General features: G+C 37.0%; 1 protein-coding gene across 4 annotated transcripts in view; it reads left to right on the top strand.

The window, feature by feature from the left end:
- The window catches only part of PTPRK (protein tyrosine phosphatase receptor type K), a 436,319-nt gene that overhangs the window by 233,273 nt on the left and 187,062 nt on the right, over positions 1-15,984 (top strand). For all 4 annotated transcript variants that reach the window (XM_081140405.1, XM_081140404.1, XM_081140407.1 and 1 more), the window contains exon 6: positions 10,958-11,132. In XM_081140405.1, the coding sequence (XP_080996531.1) occupies positions 10,958-11,132 (175 nt within the window). The remainder of the gene's footprint in view (positions 1-10,957; positions 11,133-15,984) is intronic.

Here is a 15,984-nt window from a genome sequence, read left to right as displayed (position 1 = left end):
TTTCCTACTTTGTATATTGACTCGTTTTATTATAGTTCCTTAAAAATTTCTTCCTGCTATTTTTCAAACAAAGAAGGGAGAGAAAAATTTTCTGTGAGATTTCTTTTCCTCTCTTCCTTTTCTTTAAATTTGCCAAAGTACTTTTGTGTATTTCTTTTCTGTTTTGACATTGAGACTGTATAATTCCTCAGCACTCTATATGTTCACCTTATTCATTAAAAAGCTTTTCTACATTTCTCAATAACACTACTTAAGTTACCTTAACTTACTCTCTTAAATTTTATTCTCCATGTTTAAGAAGTATTGAAAACTATCAATTACTTTCAAATGAATAAGATTAGTTATTGTACATGTATAAGATGAGTCGATCAGAAAGTGGCCAGTGATTTAAAAAACATATTCATCTTCTGTTAAAATCGTAGAAACATAATAAAGCAGAAAGTCTTGGTTCCACAATAAGTCTACAAGGCAACCTATACAAATAGATGTCAAGTCATTTTTGCTTGGTGTAGAACAACTTCTTGGAAATTAGGAAGTCCAGTTCTTCATTCTAATCTTAATTTCAACCCTTTAATTCCAATAATCTAGTTCACTGTGTGGGTTTAGAGAATTTATTGAAGTATTCTGGGCCTCAATTTCCTTATCTATAACAGGAGTTCTTGGATAGAGACTAAAATTCCTTCTAGCTAAAGATGCTAAACTCTTGGACTTTATAGTATTTTTGATGGCCTGAAACATTGCCTTGATTACTTTTTTTGTTTGGTGGAAGAATGTCAAATTTTTATATTAGATTTTTATGGGGGAAAATGTCTCTTAAATTAAGTATTATTGTGAGAACAACTGTGTAAAGTATCTGCTGACAGTACTGAGAATCAATGTACTTAAAGCAACTCAATGGAAGGTCACTGCTTCCTATCAAAGAAGTCATGGAGTAATGGAGTAGCTATTACTTCTGCCATGGTCAGGTGCATAAAAAATCATAATCAACTTTTTTATGTCCTCCAAATGACTTTCCTTATTATATAGTATTGTGCCTCAATTGGTAAAATGTTGCCTAAATATGGGTTAAAATAACAAAAACAAAAAAGCAGCCAATTTTCTACTTTAAAGGAAAAACAACACAATACAGCCTCTATAAAAGATAAAGATCATAATGCCTGCTGCTGTTTGATATTTAGAATAATTTATGTATGGGAATACATATAGAGAATACATTCTCTCATTTGTTAATGTCAATTCATATTTTAACCATTTTTATTGTTTAGAATGACATACAAATTATATATATTAAAAAATGGAGAACAAAAGAGCAAAGAATGAGTTCCCTGAGCTCATCTAATTCATAAAGCCTATCATAGTGGTCTTGGGTGTATCTTTAGAGAATGTTCTTTCCTGTAAGATGTCAGATTATATAATTATAGAGTCTTAGAAGTAGGTCATTTATTCCAAACACTTCGGTAACAATGACAAAAGATCATCTGAATGAACCTCTTTGTATATGCTGAGCAGTCTACTGATGCATAAAAACAGTGGATGAATGTTTTTAGAAGTCTGATGAGAGTCAACAAGCTAGAAATATGATGAAGTCATGATGCTTTTTGGAACACAGTTTTAAAAACTGTGTCCACTCAAGTTATATAGGATTTAGAATACAGTCTTTAGACTCTCTTAGAGAATTTCCAAATCCCTCTTTTGTGATAAAGCTCAATTAAGTAGCATATATATAAACATAAACATGACATTTTTTGTCAACTTATTTATTATTTTTTTTCTACATGAACAGATGTTTTTCAATTCTTAAAATAAGTTTAAGAAATCGGCCATTTTGTGTTCCTAAGGAGCCCCAAAGGTAGAGAATTTGTGAATCATAACTTAAGGCTTAGAGTAAAACACAGGTTTTAGGAAATAAGATCACAAATGAAGTTTTAATGTATAATTTTATTGGTTGTTATCTTCGGTAAAATAATAAAATCATCCTTTTATATAACTGAGAAGTTTTATTAGGTTATACAGAAAAATTAGGTTATACATTTTTACAGGTTAAAAATTTTAGTTATGTCCTTTTAATTTCAACTCTTACTAATATGAATTGTAGATAATGTAATGGGAAGAAAATGTGAATATATAAGCCAACAGCAAGCATGACACAGCAATTCCACTCCTAAGTATCTACACAAGAGGAATAAAGGCATGGGTTCACAAAAGACTTGAACAAGAATGTTTATAACAGTTTTTTTATATAATAGCCAATAATTGTAAAGATCTCAAGTGCCCTTTAACCAGGAGAATGGATAAACAAATTGTATTTCATTCAACTGATGAACTGTTACTCAGGAGTAGCAAAGAATGAACTAGTAATACATGTACCAATATGGATAAATCTCAGCATTATATTTTCAGAAGGAGAACAGACACAAAAAATTGCATACTGCGTGATTCCAGAAGAGATAAAACTAATGTAGGGTGATAGAAATCTGAATAGCATCTGCTTCTGGGAGATGATGATTGACTGGAAGTGGACAGAGAGGGAATTTCAGGAATAATAGAAACATTTTATATCTTTATTGGTATGGTGGGTCTATGAGTGTATATACATTTGTCAGAAGTTAAGATCTGTCCAATTTACTGTATATATAGCTTACCTCAATAAATTATGAATGAGGGGAAAATTGAGTATATGAAACATTTTATCAGATATCCAAATTACTGGCAATACTAATCAAGTCAGAGATGACAGTAGTCTACAAACATTACTTACATTTTTGCACATCTTGTCCAGTTGAAGTGATGCAATTAAGTTTAAGCATAATTTTTGTTTTAGTCTAGCTGAAATATAAAATGAAGCATGTCTGAATGTTATATTTTCAGAACATGTTACAACTTTGGGAGATGTAAAAGAGTTGAAACAGAGGTTGGACTGTAACTTATAAATTAGAATTCTTTCATGAAGGTCCAGTATAAGTGGACACCTACATGGAAAATCAAATAGAGCCCATTGCTGGAACATCTGTCAGACCATATGCTTTGGCTTCAGGTTCCGTGTAGAAACTAAAATGCTAATGACTCCATCCATCATTACAGAGCTTGGTGGGCATTCGTCATTGGATTGGACAGAGAAATTTGACCGTGAAGTCATTGAAAGTAGGGAATTGTGTGGGTGGATTTGGTGGCCCCATTTGTTTCAGTGAATTGAAACGAAGCTGTTTAATGTGTGACTGGTAATCCTATGTAGAGTGCCATCAAAGCTGTGGCAATAGGACCAGTCTGTCAGTAATCGCCGCAGGTGCTGGCACTGGGCCACCACAGTGGGCCTGCCAAAGCTGGAAAGTCTGCCATCGCTTTGCCTTGGTGAGCTTTGTCACGCCTAATGTAGTGTGATATGGCTAGTTTCTCAGCCAAAGGAAATGTCATTCCTTATGAAGCAATAGATAATTTAAGCGATGGATTGAGAGTAATAGTTGGAGAGCAAAATTAGTACAATGAGATGCAAATGACTCTTCAAAACAACCAGAAAGAGGCTGACCTCTTGCAGTACCAGCTAGTGTCAGCTGAGGGCCAATGAAAATGGTTGGTCTGAATCTTCTGGACATGTAGTGTTTTATCTATCCCGGCAAACGCCATAGCCTTGTTCCTGTAGTACACATGAACACTGTCATGTATCAGTGGAGATTGAAGCATGATTTTAAAAAAATTAGTACAAAAATTTTAACAAGTGAAATACATCACTATACTAGTTCAACTTTTATCTAGTCAATTTTCACAGAGCTCTTTCTGATGCTCCCATGACTATTTATACTGTCATATGAAGTGCAAGAATGTTTGTAGTGTTTTTAATTTCCACAAGATTTTACTATCCCTGTTACTATTTCTTTTTGAAAATAAAACCTGGAAATTTTGCAGTTATTATAATGACGGAAACCTATTGGAATAAATTAATCTAAGTCTAGAAATATGTAATTTACAGTGGGGCAATTCATTGCAAATTAATTTAAGGGAAACATTTCAAAGCTAAATTAACTAAACATGCAATATGTGATTAGCTCACATTGGGTATCATGACAAAAATAAAGAAAGGATTAAGATATAGTAAAAACTGTCCTGTCTAGGCTTGGTGAAAATTCTGATGTTTTCTAGATCATTGCCTTTAAGAGTGGCTGGCCCACATCTGAAATATTAGAGCAACAAAAGGTAGTATATAATTACTGGGACAGCGACTAAAATTGAAGAAACCATATCAGAATGGCTAAAGGGACATGGTATAAATAAACCTTGAGATTTGTGGGAGACTAGACTCATTTCTTAAAATCTTAGAGTGTTGGAAATATATGAGAGGGATTTAACTTGTTTTCTATAGAGACTAAAGTACAATAATAACTAACACTTTGAAGCTACATGATGAGAAAGATGAGCTGATTATAAGGAAGAACTTTATAACTGTAGGGCTGTTGAAACCTAGAATGAGCTACTCCAGGAGGGAGTAAAATTACAGCTAGTGGAAGTATCTAAGCCGAGTCTGGATAAGCCCTTGCTAAAGACATGGCATGAGGCAGAGTGCTTTTTAAAGACCTTTCAGCCTTGAGAGATGCTTCTATAACTGAATAAGAAAAGACTGTATAGTACCTAAGCACTGTACTATTTCGGAGTTGACAGAAAGCATCACAGACCGGTATGTGCGAAATACTTGATTGAGTCTCTGAAGGACATGTAGGACTTGAGTTAGCAAAGATTAGTAGGGCATAGTTACCTCTGCTTTGGTGTATGTTCCGTGGGTGGAATAGGAACTTCAGGAGGAAGATCTTATTGGAGTGGAAGGTCCAAATGGGAGGGAGAAGTAAATACAGCTTATGACGGGCTGGGACTAGGCCATGACGCGGACACAGAGGCAGTGCAGACGTCACGTGCGGAGGGCCTTCGGTTGGACAGTGGTGGCGGAAATGGAAAATGTGCGTAGAGAAGGGGAGGGACAAATGAAAGAAGACAGTAGAGTGTTAGGCCTGCCTGGTACTAGTTGGCAGAATTTGGGAAGATGTGAGAGAGAAGCAAGAAAGTCAGTTTTCTTTCTAAATTTCCTCAAAAGTTGACTGTTTGACAGCCGGTGCGTGAGCTTGGCTTCCCGTTGTCTCTTGGAGCTCATTTGTCTGCTGGACCCTTCGGTTCCCGTTCTTCTTTCCCACCGTCGTGAGCACACAGGCTGTCCGAAGTGGGAGCGGAGAATGGGGAGACAGTCCTGTTCCTTCTGGTTCTGTTTCGCCTTCATAAACGTTTACCAAGGCAGCTGAAGCCTGCGGCCCGACCGAACCTCTGGGTGGCCCTGGCCTCACTCAGGACAAGCGCCGCGGGAAGGCTCCTGGTGCCTCAGCCTTGGGCCCGCTGCGCCTGCGGCCCCCGGAGCAGGACTGAGGCGGAGAGGAGTGTTAGCCACGCCTGCTGTGCTGCCCTCACGTGGAAACTGGCCTAGGCTTCAACTGAGAGATGAACACAGCCTGCTATGTAACTCTAATTTTCTCTGTGTATCAGTTAAGTGGTAGTGATTTTCCTCTGTTATATGCCGATTCACAATTAATCCTGCACCACTTAAGAGACCATGTTCTATTTGGTGGCTAATTGCTATCACTCTTGTCAGCCCTGCTTTTTCCCCAGGACATTTGGTTTGTTTGAGTTCATGGCATTTTTTCTTTTTTTATGGCTTCCTATAAAGAATATGGTCATTGGTCTTGAAGTAAAAATGACTGATCAATTATCATGGGTTATAATGCTTTTCTCTAGCTTTTGGCATTTGGGGTGTGGATACATGTAATAATGGGCATCAGAAAGTTGAAGCATATTTAATTTATGAGATTGCCACGTGTTCCTGAGGTCATTTTTGTTGGCTTTATGTGGCTTCCTACCATAAAGAGTTCAGTGCCTTAAAGATATAGTGCATTCTTTTCCTTCTTCAATAATTTATAAGCCCTCAGTTTATTGTCTACAGATTACATAATTGATTATAAATGAATAATGTGTGGAATATTCCTCATCTTTTTTATCTATCCCTGGAGCATACTGTAAAAGCCAGGCAGTCATAGAAACTCAAGGATTTCTTCGCATTGATATGTATAAATAGCAGTTTACTCCTTTTTCTGTGCAAAATAATGCACTCTCCTGCAGTTCCTAGAGCCACCCTTTCTGTGTGTTTTCAAGGTGTGTGCCACACCAAACACCATACAACTTTCCATTGCGCTCCTGTGATCAGTATTGCCACATGGGGCTCTGGCAGCGGGCTGGGATTCTTCTTTATGAACAGAATTCTAATATAAAACTCTAATATTTATAAAATCATTTATTATAAAATAAAACATAGGTATGGAAAATTACACAAAATAAAAGCTATGCTTCAATGAGTTTTTATAAGCTACACACCACACAGGTCAGGAAAGAGACTCGGGCAGCCCTCCAAGGGGCTCCTTCCAAGCTCTCCATCCCAGTCACAACTGACTCATCCCCCTACCCCTGCAGATAGCAATTATGGAAATAGCCCTTGCTTATTTTTTTCACTGTTCTTTTTCACTTACAAATATGTCTGTAGACACTGTAGATTATTAGTCATGTCTGTTTTTTAAAGACAGGTTAAAGTCTCTTTTAAGCTGTGAGTTTGTTCTCCATCCATTTCTTCTCCTCATAATTTATCTATTGGGGAATCCAGGCCATTTAAGTTGTAGTTTTGCAGAGTGTGCATTTTATTGATTGCGTACAAATGTCCTCTTTAGTGCCTTATGTTCTTCTGAATTTCCTGCAAATTTGGCCACAAGCTCCAGAGTCAAGCCTACCCATTAGCAATGCAAGAGGTGGTGCTTGGTGTGACTCAGGCACAGACTACAGTTGCTATTCACAGGTTAGGTTTCTTCTACTTCAGGGAAGCCTCAGCTCTGCTGTTAAGACATTTCAACTCGTGGAATCAAGTCCATTCGGATTATCCGTAATCTCCTTTATGGATAATTATCTTCACTTCATGTCAATTGTTCATGGACTTGAGTTGCATCTTCAAAATACCTTCACAGGGACATTTAGGTTAGTGTTTGGCTAACGGGACTGTAGCCTAGGCAAGTTCATATATCAAAAGACCATCACAGTTATCAAATGTATTATTGATTTAGATATTGTTTCCATTATTATCTTCATAATATTGCTGTTACCAGGATTTTCTGTTGGAGCTTTTGCACATATCTCCTAATACTCTCAGCATCTCTGTTGAATGAGCAAGAACAAATTGCTGTTCCCATTTTCAGGAGAAGAGGTGGAGATTTGAGAAGTATACTGGTCCCCCCTTATTCGCAGGTTTGCTTCCTGTGGTTTCAGGTTTGGAAATGTTAAATGGAAAATTTTAGAAATAAACAATTCCTGAGTTCTAAATTGAGAGCCATTCTGAGTAGCATTATGAAATCTTGGACCAGCCTTCTCCATCCTGCCCAGGATGTGAATTATCCCCCTGCTCAGCAGATCCACGCCGTATATGCTCCCCACCCATTAGTCTCTTGGTAAAGTCTTAGTTCCCAGATTGGCTTTTGTGGTATCGCAGTGCTTGTGTTCAAGTAGCCCTTATTTTACTTAATAATGGCCCCAAAGTGCAAGAGAAGTGATGCTTCAGATATGCCAAAGAGAAGACATAATGTAGTTCCTTTAAGTGAAAAGGCGAAAGCTCTGGACTTTATAAGGAAAGAAAAAAATAATCATGTGCTGAGGTTGCTAAGATTTATGCATGCTAAGACTCAATCTCCTGTCCGTGAAATTGTGAAGAAGGAACAAGAAATTCATTTCGGTTTTGCTGTCTCAACTTCAACTGCAAACGTTGTGAGCGCAAGGTGTGCTAAGTACTTTGTGAAGCTGGAAAAGGCGTTAAATTTGTGAGGGGAAGTTATGAACAGAAAGTGTGTTTTGGCCCTGCTGGTGTGCTTAGTGGTTGAGTGTCAGCCCAGGAACCAAGGGGTCAGGGTTCAATTCCAGTCGGGGCACATGCCCGGGTCACGGGCTCAATCCCGGTGGGGGCGTGCAGGGGGCAGCCCATCAATGACTCTCTCATCATTGATGTTTCTCTCTCTCTCCCTCTCCCTTCCTCTCTCTCTAAAAACCAATAAAAATATATTTTAAAAGAAAAGTGTGTTTTGATTTATGGCAACAAGTTGCACCAGAAATCCCTGAGTCTGTAGGAAGACTTCAGCAAAGAGCTCCCTGGAAAGAGGGACATCGGGCCATTTACTGGAAGTAAGGGATGTTTACACAGATTCAGGAATAGATTTGGATTGAAAAATACAAAAATTATGGAGAAAGATACCACATTTACATAATTTTTATTACAGTATATTGTTATAATTGTTTGGTTTTACTATTGTTGTTAATCTCTCACTGTGCCTAATTTATAAGTTAAATTTATTGTAGGTGTATATGTATGGGAAAAAGCGTAGTATATACAGGGTTTGGTGCCACCTGCAGTTTTAGGCATCCGCTGGAGATCTTGAAACATACCCTCCTTGATTGGGTGGGGGGGCTACTGTAAGGAGAAATTGTGAAGCTAATAAATGGTCATTTTAGGACTAGAACCTAGGTGGCGTCCCTACCAGGCACAGTTCAGTCTGCTTACTCATGCTGTCTGTGTGATCCTCACAGATACTGGTCACCTCCTCCCAATACTGCAAAGAGAACTGTGCCTCTTAGGTGAAAACTTATTTTCTAGTTTAATAGCTGACTTTATTTTTTGTTACACTTACGATCCTAACACTAGTAATTTGCCCTCCCAGCGCATTTTTATCCTGTTTGATATCAGAATTATAATAATTGCCACTGTTTTCTTTTTCTATATCAGATATCATTCACCTTGTTCAGTCCTTTCCTTGCCAAATAGTAAATACTTTGGTAAGTTTAGTGTGATGATTCCTAGAGGAACAGCATTTTCTTATTCATTGCTTAATCTTTTTAAATAAATATAATTTCTAGCAGATGTAAATAAGTGCTTTCTTCTAAATAATAACATAATGTTTCGAAACCTTTAAGTCTGCCATCATTCCCTTACATGTGTCTAAAATGCTTCAATTTAACTGTTCAATTATGGTGATGATGATAGCTGTGTTATCCCAGTGATAGAGAAAAAAACTCATGTGGCAGACAAGCCCTGGTCAGGAACTTTAGGTCCTTGGGATTAATATGGCTGGATTGTTGTATGATTCACCTCAATCTCACTTAATTATAGTGTCCAAATTTACTTTGGGATTCATTTTGGAAAAAAATGACAAGTCCTGACACATCATATGCCATCTTCCTAATGCTGTTAAACAGGAATCAAATACCAATCATAGGAAAACAGTCTCTTTCCAGTCTCTCCTGGTCTAAGAGGATGAAAGAGTTACATATAATTATGTGCTCAGGAAAAGCAGTGAAAAATAAATAAAACAATAAATGTGATTTTATTTTTTTCTTCAAGTAAATAGAGTGAAATAACCTCTGGAAGTGTTCTAAATGTCATATTACTTCATTTAAAATTGAATTGTATTAATTTCTCAAGCTTTGAAAAGAGATGAAATAAACTACCAAATTCTAATTGTACCACATTAACTTTATGATTTCAAGCTGAAAGTAATAGAAAACGAAATGTGTACTGTCACTTAACAGGAAGTCCAGAAAGAAGGGGGCTCTAGGACTTGTTGACAACATTTAATACACTTTATCAAGAACCTGACTCTGTCTTTCTCCTTGACCTGCCCTCCTTAGCATTTTAGGCAAGACATTGAGACAAGGAGAAGAACCCACTGTGTCTTCTCTAGAAGTGAGGAAACCTATCTGAAAATGACTTGGCCTATTCCTGTCATATCTCATTGGCCAGAATCAGGGTTCACACCCATTTTTAGACCTGTCCCTGTTAATGGGAATAAGACCACTATGATTGTTTTCAGTCAAAGTGTCTAGGGCTATATAATATCTTGATGCATAGCCTTAGGGATCTTGTTAAAATGCAGAATTTGATTCAGTGACCTGTTGACTTTGCCTTTGTAATAATCTGACGGTATCCTGATGCTGCTGGTCTGTAGACCACACTGTAAGTGCCAAGGGGGTTGGTTGATCCCCTCGTTATTATAGATGTTGGAAATTAACTAATATTACCATAAAACTACTTTATGCCAGGAATTGAACTATTCAGGTGAACACTGCATACATCCTGCATGATGAAGCTTACCTGGTTTAACAGAGTTGATAATACTTAGGGATTCCAATGACTTGATAGGGTTATTTTGTAAGTGAGAAGTCTCAGCAACCTATACTGTAGTCAAATAAGAAAGCATGACAAGGATCTGGGGAAGAGGAATGGGGAAAAAAAACAGAGTGATAGGTTATAATCTTTGGATTATGTAATTTTTGTGATTTATTTCTCGGAGCCTGGAACTGAAAAATAAATTTGAAAGACAGAAAACTATATGCAAACATTGCTGCATAAGAGAAATTTACAATTAGCTTTTATTTCCGTCTTCATAGTTCTACCTACTCAACTAAAATGATAGCCTGTAGTAAGGCAAAGACCTATTCCTTTGGATTAAAAAATAAAAAGTTATCATTATTTTTGACTTCTGAAATGTACACGCCATCAATTGCTATATTTAACTGTAATGCATTACTGGAAGTTGAGTAAATAAAACAATGTCTAATGTGGTAGATTATATGTTCTCATTGGTACAATGCATCGATTAAGGCTCAACAACCAGTTTGTTGGGCTGGACATATGATACTAATAAAAACAGCAGCTTTGGTTCAGTTTAAAAGAAATACTGCTGGATTTTGTGTCATCAAACCTGGTAAAAATTTGTGGGGCTCCATAGACATTTTCCTACTAATTTAGCAACAAGAATAATTTATCACAGATATTGGTTGCTAAGATGCTTTAGATTTATGGAAATGTTAAGAACCTGCTTTTTTAAAGATTGGTTTCTGTTTGCAGAGGCGAAATGGAGAAGATATACCAGTAGCCCAGACTAAGAACATCAATCACAGAAGATTTGCTGCTTCCTTTAGATTGCAAGAAGTGACCAAAACTGACCAGGATTTGTATCGCTGCGTAACTCAGTCAGAACTAGGTTCTGGTGTGTCCAATTTTGCTCAACTTATTGTGAGAGGTAAAGTAAAATTGTTTTCATTGCATGAAATTACAGGGTTTTATTAGACCAAAAGCAATATTGTAAATATTTGGATCAATTTTAAAACCTCCTTCTCTTCATCTCAACTTACTATAAAATTATATTGTTATGGAATTTCTGATAATGTCTTAAGGTAAAATTAAGACTGTAGTTGTATAGTTTGTCAAACAAGTTTTCAACCAGTGTTTTCTTTTCATTGAATGGAGTCTCCTTTAAAATGCTTTAATAGGGCTAGCCATATAAAACGCTTTATTCCATATTGCCATTATCTGGTTTGCATTTTAACATTAGATTCATATCTCCTTTTTAAAACAGTTAACGCAGATATTACATCTACTCTTCAAAACGTTGTGGCAATGAGATCAAGCTCAAAGTTTCTATCCCCACACAGACCTGTGAATTTTACCGGTGTCAGAACCCAGGGGTGGATGCTCATTAATTCTGCCCCCTATAGAATCTTAGAGAGTTAGACTTGCTAAGAGGTCCTCATTAATATTCTTGAAAACCAAGGTGGCTGGAGGAATTCTGAGAGATTATGATAAATGAGTACATGTCTGAAGTGAATGCTGGAAAAATAAGTACAAGTACATAATGTGTTATCACATTTATTCAAAATTTACTGAGTCTGTTTTATTCCATACACTGTTCTGCGTTGTAGAGATACAAGTGTAAATAACATACAAAGTTATTCACTCAATGGAGCTTACCATTGAGGCACGTCAGGCACACTATATAGAAAGATACCGAAATTTTAGTGTTGTGGTATGTGTTATGAAGAAAAAAACACATAAAATGGTAGGACTTTATATTTTAGTTAAGGAGATCCGGAGGTGACGACTGAGCTGAAATCTTAAACAAATGAGTATTTCTGTCACGTGAAACTGGAGGAAATGCAGCTTTGTTCAGTAGACTTTCAAGCATCAATCAATCATGACACAAATGAAAATAATTATAAATTATTTAAGTCCCTTCAAGTAGAAGTCTGCCAGATCCTAACAAAAACATCTTGACTGAGATTTGTCAGAGACATCAGGGAGGGCCTTTGTAAGTAAGTTTTCTTTGAAATAGAATCTGCGTGTTGAGAAAAGCTGCTCAAGTAAGAGATGTGGACGTGGGGACATGGGAAAGAGAATGAAGCGCCATCAGAGAGCAAGGCACGCGGCACAGCCCAGGCTCGAGGAGAGCATGAGATACATCTGTATTCAAGTTGATGTATTTTATAATACCCGACGTCAAGTGTCTTTACATATATTATTTCATTTTAAGATTTACTTGATTTTAATACTTTAACCTTTAATACTTTTAGAAGGAAAATAATGAAGTTCAGGCTATTTCATAGCTGCCCAGAGCCACACTGAGCTAATCATGGACTGTGCCAAAGTTAACCCCATGTTTCTCGACTCCTCATGCTGGCCACGTGCTTTTCCTCCGCAGCTTTGTCGCACACTAACGTTACTAAATAATGCTTTTAGCCTCTTATAATGCTTTTGCTTTGGCAGACTCTATAGCTCATCAATAAAGAAGTTTATCGTTATAGATGGATCTGACTCTGTTTTCAGTGAAACTTCTCTCCTGTTTCCAGAGTCAGCTCAAGTCACCTGCTTGAAGGTTATGAAATCACAGCCCCAATTAATTGAATAATAAGAAAATATGATAATATTTGACTCCAGGGCTCAGGTAGAAAGACAGTTTATCTTCTGTTCGTACATGTTTGTATATTCATCTTCGTTGAGCTTCATTCCAGCCCCTGTCTCACCTAAGCCTGCTTTATTTTTTTACGTTATTTTTATTGTTTACACCATTATAGATGTCCCCATTTTACTCTCCTTTACCTACCCCCCTCACCCCCCCTTCCCTCTGCCACCGCCACCCTGTTGTCTGTGTCTGTGGCTTATGCATATCTGTTCTTTGGCTAGTCCCTTCACCTTCTTCCATCCAGTCCCCCTCCCTGCCTCCCCCCTGACAGCTGTCAGTCTGTTCCGTGTGTCCAGGCCTCCAAGCCTGCTGCTGAAAGCCTGAAGGTATCCCTGGGTCATCCTCACAGGGTTTAATACGCCGGGACATGGGGAGGCGGGCGTGCTGTCCTTCCGTCTGCCTGGCACCGCTCATTCCTTACGCAGCCCTTCGCAGGGCGGCTGGAGTGCTTCTCGGCACTTACAGTTTCATACGCGTGCAGCTGGTTTTCGAGGAAATGGCCCCGTGATGTATTAAGCAGGTTGCAGAAGGCAGAGTTGAAGGGTTTTATCCAGGAGCACCCTTTATAGACATAGTTTATTCTTTCATATACTATTTAAGAAATTTATTTTGTTATTGCTAGAAGGCCCTTGTATATCTGAATCGACTAGTATATTTCACAATTTTATTAAAGCTTGTTTGTTTTGTTCTTTTGTTTGTCTGGTTTTGTGTTTTTTTAACCTGGAGACTACATGGTAGCTGTCTTAGGAGTGTTACCTGAGGAATGAATAATTTTTTCAATAAAACTTATAAGTGAAGAATTCTGAATTTCATAGAAAATTATGGCTTTTTCCTTTTTCTTTATTTTTTTTAAAGAAAGTCCTGCCATTTAGCATATATTTCACTGTACATTTTATATTTTACTTGTGTGTTGAAATATGATGGTGCTTTGAATTTGTCATCCTAGAGTCTGCTAACATTTTAGAAACATATTTCATTAGTTCTGGCAGTTCTACTTTTCTTTTTAACATATTTTAGTTCATTATATATCTAATATTTACAAGTGATACTTTGCTTGCTGTTGTATTTGAAGTCTAATATAGAGCAATACATTTTCTTGTTTGTCCAGAGAACCACCATATAAATATTGCTAACCAGAAAAGTGCACGCTTTGGGGGTCAGCTGTCCTGGTGTTGAAATAGTGCTGAGAATTAACTATGGTGACAGGTCCTGTCTCTCATTCGCACTTTCAAAACTGACATCCTGTTACATGGATAAAAAAGACAGTAATTTTAAGGGAAATTTTGGGAGCAGTGATATGAATAGTCTTTAATAAGAGCTGGCATAGTATTGCCTGTTGTCAAAGATGACCCAAGGGTAAGAGTTTATTAGTGCATTTTCTCCTAAACTGAAAGTGACAGGGCATGCTTAAGGCTTTTTTGTTGCTGTTTGTTACAAATGAAAATTTTACTGCAAAATTCTTACGTTGAAGAGCATTGATCTGTGTTCCCATCACTAGAGGTAGGGGGGAAAAAAGTGTACTGAAATAGAATTTACTTTGTATGACTTTAGCATTACTTCCAGATCATTCTGAGTAATGATAACATCTTCAGCTGGTGGAAGCCAATCTTTATTGACAAAGAAGTTTTTACAGAGATGAGATGAAGAGCAGATGTTTTTGCTCGGTGTTCCTAGAAAATTGAAGTGTAAAAATGTGAAATACAGGCTGGAATGGTGTTTACAAACTTTAAACTAAAAACACCAACTTTACGGTCTAGAAGTTATGTTACAGATTCTCATTCTCTGCCTCATTTGCAATCTTCTTTCTTTTTTCTCCTGTCTGAATTAAAGATCTTGCATTTCTAACCAACTGAACCACAATAAACTTCTATAAAATTCTTTGATTGTTATAACTGACAAATTGTATTCCCAGTTATTAGGTACGCTTTATATCTATTATTTTTATCTGTAAAATTCCAAGTACATTTTAAGTGATTTTATGTCAAAGGCACAGTTTTCTTGTTTGTCTTTGTTGCTGGTTTGATTTTTAAATTCTAGTGTCAACTATTAGCTATTATCAAAATACTCTGAACAGAAGTATTGTTAATATTTTTATGTATTTTTAATGAGTGCCAGTGACCTTTAGCTGTTAAGTAAATGTCACTACATTTATCCAGCCTTACTCAGTGTAGCTGGATCTGTAAAACAAATTTTGGTGTTTAAAATCATGAAGAATTGAATTGTCGTTGACCCTCGCCTTCATAAGACAATGCCAGCTAGCTTTAAAATAGAGGCATTTACTGACTTTTGTAACTGGAAGTTGCAGAGATAGGCCTTAGGGTTGGTTCATTTAGTCATGAAAGATCTAGGTTGTTTTCAGTTCTTCACTTGTGTCCATGGTTTTGTCTTCTTTCCTAAGCCAGGGTTATGGTCATAAGGTAGCAATATGGATATATACGCCTTTGGTCACATCCATTTGGATTTAGAGAGGTTGCTACTTCCAAGAAGTTTCAAAATGGTTGCATGTGGAGAAACAACTAGAATGTCCAGTAGAGAACATTTGCATAAATAATGTTAGAGAGCATTATTAACTTTAGTCAGGTAACATTGGGATTGAAGAAGTATTTCATAAGCAGGTACAACTCAACCTTAAAAGACATACAGAGTTTGGAATTTGGTAATGTGGGAGGACGGTGTTATCATAATAAATTCAGGTAACTGTATGGAGCGAGATCATAGCTTATTTGATGAAAGGTGAGGTATTAATAGAACCAGTTGCCTAATACCAGTTATTCATCACACATGTATGTGAAATAGGAAAGAAGTCCACACTAACACTAGGTCTGCATTTGAACTTTTTGGACTGTGCTCTTGTAATTATTTGTAGTTTATGTTCCATCAGAGCCTGTCTAGTTCATCTTAGTTTGCTCCAGCGCCTAGTACAACTTTACCCAAAGACATTGATACTTTTCTAATAATTAATAAATAAAACTACTTAGTTGGACACAGAGCAGTGGGGCTGACCCCACAAGATGTAGGGAATGGATGGTGACCCACAAACCCTTCCTCTCCACAGGCAGAGTGAAGATTGGTGGCATATAGGGCAAGATTATGGCAATTGTTTTTTGTACTTTCTTTCCTTTTTAGTATGAACTAG

The sequence above is a fragment of the Miniopterus schreibersii genome, assembly GCF_964146895.1.
Source record: "Miniopterus schreibersii genome assembly, chromosome: 6".
NCBI lineage: Eukaryota > Metazoa > Chordata > Mammalia > Chiroptera > Miniopteridae > Miniopterus > Miniopterus schreibersii.
This window is presented reverse-complemented; position numbering and strand designations above follow the sequence as displayed.